Source organism: Polypterus senegalus, unplaced genomic scaffold (genome assembly GCF_016835505.1).
Source record: "Polypterus senegalus isolate Bchr_013 unplaced genomic scaffold, ASM1683550v1 scaffold_6408, whole genome shotgun sequence".
Classification (NCBI taxonomy): domain Eukaryota; kingdom Metazoa; phylum Chordata; class Cladistia; order Polypteriformes; family Polypteridae; genus Polypterus; species Polypterus senegalus.
Genome location: NW_024377375.1, coordinates 1 through 8,516, shown reverse-complemented (window position 1 = coordinate 8,516; position 8,516 = coordinate 1). Strand labels below are relative to the sequence as shown.

The 8,516-nt window shown below is 41.6% G+C and overlaps 2 protein-coding genes across 2 annotated transcripts; both read right to left on the bottom strand.

Annotated features, from left to right (window-relative positions):
- Positions 1-511: 511 nt before the first annotated feature.
- On the bottom strand, positions 512-1,115 carry LOC120519309 (E3 ubiquitin/ISG15 ligase TRIM25-like). Its single transcript, XM_039742434.1, has one exon. It carries the CDS (start codon positions 1,113-1,115, stop codon positions 519-521), a length of 597 nt encoding a protein of 198 aa, XP_039598368.1. The 3' UTR covers positions 512-518.
- A 1,750-nt stretch (positions 1,116-2,865) lies between these two features.
- On the bottom strand, positions 2,866-6,133 carry LOC120519310. Its single transcript, XM_039742435.1, is given in 4 exon segments — positions 2,866-3,162; positions 3,648-3,856; positions 3,859-4,880; positions 5,274-6,133. Coding segments are annotated over 4 exon segments (2,388 nt in total).
- Between the last annotated feature and the right edge of the window lie 2,383 nt (positions 6,134-8,516).

The window sequence follows — 8,516 nt, the reverse complement described above, 5'->3', positions numbered from 1 at the left end:
CAGAATATATAAAGAAAATTACAATGCAGAAGACCATTAACATTAATGCAGAATAACGTTACCATCACTGGTTTCCATTTTCAACACCTTTTCAATTATTTCAGCATCCCGCTTTATATCGTTCACTGTTGGCCTTCCTAGTCCGCCATTGAAGCAATACTTGAAGAGCTGTTGCTGTTTCAGAACGCTTAATAAGTTCAAACAGCACACACATATGTTGATAGGCCATAACAATGTATAGTACTTTAGTTTAATTATAACAAAAGAGAAAAGCTACAAACCGCTATTAAAGCTGAAGGTACGTAACGGACACTGGGATTTCTGTTGTTCCAATGTGCAGAACTCGCAGTAGTAATCAGGAGACGCTGGCGTGCAGAAGGTTGGGTTTTTGTTATTTAGTCCTGACAGTTAATCAAGTGACAGATAATCGAGTTTTACTGTAGATGAATAGATTTCTCTGTCACATTAAATGTACAAATTCCTTAACTCAAAGTTATTCAAACCGTTTCCATTAAACATTAAACATCACTCACCTGCTTTTCTTCTCTTTCTGTTTCCAGCTCGACCATTTTATGTCCATTATGTCCAGTCACCACACACATCAAGCAGATACAGGAATCATCAGTTTTACAGAATATCTCCAGACTTTTCTGATGTTTCTCACAGAGTTTCTCCTTCAGATTTCTATCAGGATCAGTCAGTTTGTGATGTTTTCGAGCATCTCCTTCATAGTGAAGCTGCAAGTGAGTCTGACAGTAGGAGGCCATGCAGGTGAGACAGGACTTCACTGCTCTGAACTTCTTACCAGTACAGAAGTCACACTCCACGTCTACAGGGCTAGCACAATTCTGAGGAGGAGGAGGAGAACTGAGTGTCGTCTTCTTTAATTTCTTGATGACTTCATTCAGCAGATTATTTCTTCGCAGAGCAGGCCTTGTGGTGAAGTTTTCTCTGCATTGAGGACAGCTGCACTCTTGGCTCTTTTCCCAGCAGTCTGTGAGGCACTTCAGGCAGAAATTATGACCACAGGGGATTGAGACGGGGTCAGTCAGGGTGTCCAGACACACCGAGCAGGTGAACTCATCTTGTGATACAAACAGCTGGGCTTCAGCCATCGTCAGTCTGAGGAGAGGCAGGCAGAGAGAATCAGTCAGACAAACAAGGAAGTGACTTGTGAAGAAACGAAAGTGAAAGTTTGTCTGAGCTCAGTGAGGAGGAGGAGGAGGAGATTTAAAGAGAAAGCTGAGAGCTGACAGAGAGAACATCTGAGGAGACACTGAGGGTGAACAGTTAATGTGAGACAGGAGCTCAGAGAGTGAAGACCACCAAGTGACAGAAGAGATGACCTGTCACAGGGGGTCTGCTAAAGTGTCATTCACGTCAGTATTTCTTATTCATTTATTACACACTGAAGTCCACATCAGACTCCATATTAGTCCTCTTTATTAAACAAATTATCCATCCCATAATAAGTTCTCCACTCCTGCTTATCAATGATGAATTTTTTGTTTTTCTTTGCCCATGCCAGGAATTTATCAGATTATTCAGTAAAGACCCCAACTGAAGCCCACTCAGTTTAAGAAACAGAATAATATGATACATTAATAAACACAAGGATAGTAGAAATATGAAAATATCTTAAAAACTTATAACAGACAGACAGACAGACAGACAGACAGGTAACACACAGCAGGAACTCACAGACACATAACACACAGCCGCCTCGCTCCTTCACAGTTTTTTAGATTTTCTTGGTTATTCAAGTCGTTTTATCTCAGGATTTGTGAGACTTAATCAAGTCTGTTGATCAGGCTCATCTACTCCTGCACACTATGATTAACACACACAGATCCGAGTCACACAATTGGGTATAAGTGATGCCCTGATGACAGTCCCTCTGTAATAGCCCACCTCAGACTCATTCCACTTAAGTACATAAGAGTGACCCCTCCAGCCTGTCACTTCTCAGTGTCCCACACAGGGACTCGCTGTCACCAGCACTAACACATGTACAGATGTCTCTGAGACACATGAAGGCTCATATAACATTTGATTTCATGCCAGTTCCAAACCAATGGGGTCTTACTTCTGCCGCCCTTGCTCTTCTGTAGCCAGCAGACACACCACAGGCACTTCAGATCAGGTCATCTACCTCAACCTAAGCATATTCAGGCCTGGCCAGAACTTGGATTGTAGACCATCTAGGAAAAGCTTGGGTGTCTGCTGGAAGAGGTGTTGGTGAGGCCAATAGGGGGCTTACCCGGTGGTCTAAATATGGATCCCAATGCCGCAGTGCAGTGACGAGGTCACTGTGCTGTATAAATGGTGCTGTCCTTCAGATGAGACATAAAACTGAAGTCCTGACTCTCTGTGGTTACTAAAGATCCCTGTGTGTCCTCCATGAAGATGTCTTTGCTAAATTACCCTCCAAGGCCTTGTCATTGTGCCCCCCTAATCGTCCCTCTCTCTCATTAGCTGTTTCTCTCACCACCTCACCTTCTAATAGCTTATGTGTGGTGAGCCTACTGGCACAAAAATGGCTGCTGTCACATCGTCAGGTGGATGCTGCACATTATTGGTGGTTGAAGTTGCTCCTCACTTACTGTGTAGAAGAGCTCTGAGCTCAACTACGTTGCACATGTTAAAGTTGTCTGTGAAGGGCTCCCTGTTTAAACGCGGCTGTCAGTCTTGAACTGGGCCCTTCGTCGCACAGCATTATTATTTTTTATAAGGGAAATAAAATTACAAAACAAAACCCTTGGACATTGATTCAATAGGAACGGCCTACTCGGAATCACTGTCCTAATAGTAATTATGTGGTGGTGGAGGAGCATTTCTGGTTGTCTTCGCACGACTTATGGATGGTTAATCATAAGCGCCGTCTTCCACATCGTCTTCGAGACCCTCAAAATTATAGTCTTGCCATGTTGGGATGCTAGGTTCTTCTTTATTTTCAAAATGTTGCATGACATCTACTATGTCATCAATACTGTCCCAATCAATATCGGCTAAGTTGTCAGTAAGGTACGTCTCCATAGGTTCTGTGTCCAGAATCTCATGATATACAATATTTTGTGTGAAATATTTGTGTGCATCAGGAAGCAGTTTGTCTTGTGTCTGTGAGCTCAAAATCTTTACCTTTACTTTGTTAAAGCCTTTGCTCTGGAGAAGGCAACATACAATTGACCATGTGAAAACACTGGTTCTGAAAGTAATATTCCAACAACCTCGAGGGTTTGTCCTTGTGACTTGTTGATAGTTATCGCATACGCTAGTCGTATGGGAAACTGTCGTCTGTGCATGTCAAATGGCATTTCACAGTCGTCCATCATATCAAGGCCAATTCTTGGAATTAGTACAGTTTCACCTGCACGTTTTCCGGTAACAATTTTTGCTTCAAGCACATGCTGAAGCATTCTAGTTATAATTAAACGTGTTCCATTGCACAGTCCTTTTTTTGTATTCAGGTTTCTAAGCAACATAACAATTGCTCCAACTTTCAGTGTCAACTTGTGTGGTGGCAATCCTGACGGAGTTAGACAATTTAAAAATTCAATTGGGTAGTTAACGTCATCGCCACTCTGTGTGACTTTTATTTCATCTACGCTGAAGTATGTTTTGGCTTCGCCTTCTAAACGTCTAAGTACTTGATCGTTCAACATCAAGGTGTCTTTATTCTTAGGACATAGAATAGCTGTGTCCTTGAATCTTTCTGGTTGGTCTAACTTAATTGTCTTTCCAAATACTTCATCAATTAAGTCTCCCGTAACTACACATTGTTCAGGAATTTCGACAGTTTCAGTACTTAAGTTGTCACTGTTCAACAGTTGACCGTTTCCAAGTTTTAGAAGCCAATGGCAAAGGCCTGTTGGTCAGGATCTGTTCGCATATTTGTATGAAATGAAATTTTTTTGAAATATTGCCATAATGGGCTTCTTTTAATACAGGCTCCAATGATTGCAGCTCTGTCGCCTCTTTTTACAACAGGAAGTGTCTGGCAGAAATGTCCACCCAAAACCACTACCTTTCCTCTAAATGGAGTGTCAGGTGTGTTCATCAAGTCTTTGAGCAATCTATCGATCAGTGCTAACAAATGTGTCGACGCCATTGTGCACTCGTCCCATATAATCACTTGAGTGTTAATAAGACTTCGTCCTTTGAACGATCTTGCTGTTATATTTGAGGTCGAAGTCTCAGTGATTTTAAATGGCACCCCAAATGTAGAGTGTATGGTAGCTCCATCATGCAAGAGTTCCACTGCGATACCAGTCAAAGCTACACATTTGTAGTGGATTCCTTTTCCTCTCAAGACACGTACCAAAGCGTTGTATGTGAACGACTTTCCACTTCCTGCAGGACCTTCAAGGAAGAAGCACCTTTCACGTGATTGTGGGTTTTCAACAGCAGTGATAATTTGTTGGTATGCGTTAAGTTGTTCTGGGTTTAACTGGGCAAGTAGTTCTTCGCCTAACCTGGCCTCTTCATGAATGTCAAAGATTGGAATGTCAGGTGTCGACACCATAGTTGGTACAGGTAATCCTTTGTCAGCACAACTTGTGTTATGAATTTTGAGAATACTTTCAATCTCAATTAGAGCAAGCTGTTCGCTTTCAGGTGCAGGATGACTTCGCATGAAGTCTTCTGTCATTGCATCTTTGTGCTTCTCCCATAATGTCGCTGGGTCTGCTGGATGACACAATGCACATATAATTCCAAACAGCTCTCTCAGCTTGCTTGGCATATGGAAGAGTTCGGCTTCCGTCAAACATCTTTCCCATTCAGCATCGTCTCTTAACAGGCCTCTCGCTTGGGCTGCTTCTTTGAACGTATTGTAAACAAATCCGTCGACACTTTTTACATCATCAAAGCTCTGGGCACCTCTTACATGCAGAAGGAGCAGCCTTAAGTAGTATCTCTCCATATCAGAAGGACTGACAGAGTACATTCTGCTAATAACATTGTTGTGGCCCCTCTTTCTTGGAGTCCATGAAGTTGTTTTTGTATTGAACACAAAGTGACTTGGTATGTCTTGGTACAGGTATTGCCGTGCAGACTCATTTGTTTGATTCAATTCAAACCACGCTGTCAATGTGGTTCTGTGCCACGCCTCTCTTTCAAGAGTTTCAACTTCTTTACCTTCATGAAATACTACTCTTTGTTGGTTTGGCAGATGTACTGCAAGTCGAATTACTGTGTGTGACTGTTGGTGCATTTTATTTTCTCATATTCTCCACATAGCTTCAGGTGCACTTATGTATCTACTGTCGAGGAACCTTGAAGGTTCATCCCAGTGAAGTTGTGTTTCCTTTGAATCGAATTTTAGTTTAGCTCGATCATGTCCTTTGTAAACATATTTGAATAAGTATTTCACACTTTTAATGCTTGCACAAATTTCTACATTAATATGTGCATTGTACTTTAGGGTTAGGTACCTATTATATGGAACGATCCAGCGGTTATCCACTGTGAACTTTCCAACTTTAATTTTTCTCCCATCGTTTCTCCTGCGATAAACTGGGTAACCATCAACGTTCGGCTTGGTTTCCTCACTGAAATCTTTCGGATATTGTTTGGAACATATTTTTTCCTCATTCATGCATGGGCTTGTCATGTTCAAGTGTCCACAAGGGCCATGAACCATAGTCGCCTTGACGATTTCATACAATCTCGGGTTTTCGACCGGATCTGGAATTTCACAACATACCATCTTGTCAATAATTTCAACAGTTCTTGGTTTATCGTCAGGTCTGAGAAAAAGCAGGAGGTGGCAATGTGGTAAGCCACGTTTTTGAAATTCTATTACATAAACATGAGCGATCACCACTCCAAGTACTTTGTTCACGAATAAGTCATGCAGTAGTGCTGTAAGTTTCTCCTTGAAACTACGTGCAACCAGATCAGGTCTATCCTCTGGTCTTTCTCCAGGCTTCAAGTTTTCCATTACTTCACAACACTTTGGATTCATGGTCATAGTCATAAATACATCAGGTCCACCGTGCTTGCGTACGATGGCCATAGCGTCTTGGAAGTTCTGCTGATGAGCTCTAGGGCTTCCTTGAAATGTTGAAGGCAAAATATAGATAGTACCAGGCTTTACACCTTCGTTCTCTGTAAGATTATTTACGTGGTCCATTAAACCAGAGTAGAGATCGCTCCTGAGTTGAGCTTGATTTGATCTATGGAAGTGAATTCGATTAGCTTCTATCTTGCAATACGCATCCACCACGTACTGTTGGAATAGTTTTCCAGCACTGAAGATAGGTTTGAACTCATTTCGAGTCGCCAATCGGTAAGCATAATATTGGAGATGCATCAAGTTTTCTCACTTGACAGCACCTACTAAATTTGTTCTACTTGTCCATCCTTTGTCCCCATATGGAAACAAAATTGGGTAAGTCATGGGATCACAGTGCTGACTTAAGATTGATATATTTTGCATTGGTGCATTCTTTGGGTGGACACAAATATCTCTTTCAAATGGGGGTTCACCATCGTCGCTTCGAAATACAATTGCTATTTCATTTGCTGTAGGAGCGTTGTAACGTCTTTGATCATTTGCCTTATCTCGGTGGATCCACATGTAAACTTCTCGTTCTGGTCTCCCTTCCTCCCTGGCTCTGTTAATCTCTTCCTGCTCAAAATCTCTCATCATTTTGTATGCTTCTGCATACGGATTTATTTTGTTCAAAATGTTACCAAGAATTTCCATTACGGATGGTAAACAGCCAGCGTTCTCTAAAATTCCCATGCGTTGTTGTAGTGCTTGTTCCACATCCAAAATATATATTTGAGCAAATTTTCTTGGTTCACCATTAGGTGGGTGCAAAGTCGAGGTTTTATGATAGATTTGTCCATGTATTTTGTAGCAGTATGGTCCCCGTCCCGCTACGTGTTCAACTTGCGCTCCCATTGATGCAAAAGCAAGAGCACTGTTGTATGAACGTATGTTGTCTTTGAAATTTTTGGAATGTTCTTGGGTATTTGTTATCAATTGTTTCATCACTTCTGGATAATCATGCAACGGTGGAAATTGGACTTTTCCTTTATGGCAGCAAGATGTAAATTTGCCATCACTTGGTCTTTCCGATTTAAAGTTAGTTGATTGACAATATTGACATATTTCTGTCATTGCTCCACAATAATGTTCAGGAACATCATTTTCATTGAATGGGCGAAGTGCAATATATTCAAGTTCAGGTTGTGGTTGTCTTGACATTTGGTACATAGAACGTCGAATTTGAAGCCTAACATTTCTCTCCTGGTCGGTTTCGTTAGCTAAACGTCGTTGGTCACTTTCACGTTGCATCATTAATCATTGTTGCCGTTGACCGTCTGACTCTTGTCTAAGTCTTCAATTTTGTCGTTCCATCCTCGGTAGACGTCGGTTTTCGCTTTCTCTGGAAATATTTCGCTGACTTATTTCACATTGCCTGGCCAGCCTTTGTTCACGGTGACTCTCGGTCTCCTCTGCCAACTGGTGTCGACGTCTTTGACCTTGCTTTGAGAGTCTCTGACTCCGTTCACAGTCCGTCTCGTTTTCACGACGCTGTCGTTTCCTCTCACGATCTCTTCTCAACCTTTCTTCTCTCTCCTCATCAAGTTCGTTTCTTTTCATTTTAATTTTTTGTACTCGAGGCACGATTGCTACTCAAAGTAGTCTTTGTTTGCCACTCAAGGTGGACTTTGAATTTTTTGTTGCCATGAGAAGGGCAGTTGGGTTGTTTGCACTGAAAAGTGCAGTTCCTTTTAGAATTGGTGTCGCCAGTGATTTAAACACAGATGCTGGTGTCGACAGTAGTTCCACCACACGTTGTCCAATCTCGCAGGTTGCTTTGTGGCAATCGAAAGAGTAAGGAAGAACCAATGCTTCTTTCTTGAACTCCAAACGCCGACTGATGGAAAATCACAGAAGTGTGTCTGACTTATATGTTCTATTTAACAAGGGCGCGCACAAAAAGGCGAGCTTCAAAAGGGCGACCTCAATTGGGCGCGGTGAATAAAGGCGCGCGTAAATAAAGGCGAGCTTCAAAGTACCTCAATTGAATAAACACGTTCGTAGATAATTTAGTTCAAATGGCTCTGGAATATGTGAAGAGCAACAAAGGTGCAGATCTACTCGTAGTCGAAGGCTACACATTCAGAAAGGAGAAAACTATCAATGGGAAACACATCTCGAAATGCTCTGAATATAGGACTGGAAAATGTTCGTCTCGCTTAGAAGTTCATGCATTAATTAATTGGATGTTTTGATATTCTTGCTTTCGCCTTTTTATACATTCAATCATTGCCTTTGGGTAATTAATTTTGTTGCGTTTCCCTTTACTCGATGCGCCCAATTGAGGTCGCCCTTTTGAAGCTCGCCTTTTTGTGCGCGCCCTTATTGAAGGATACCGTGTCGGTTGAACATGAATTTGTGGACAAAGATCAAGATCCAAATGAAGATTATATATAGAGAAGAGATTAGTTAATTTAAAGCACAACAATTTGTTTAGTTTGAATCTCTATGTTTTGAGGTG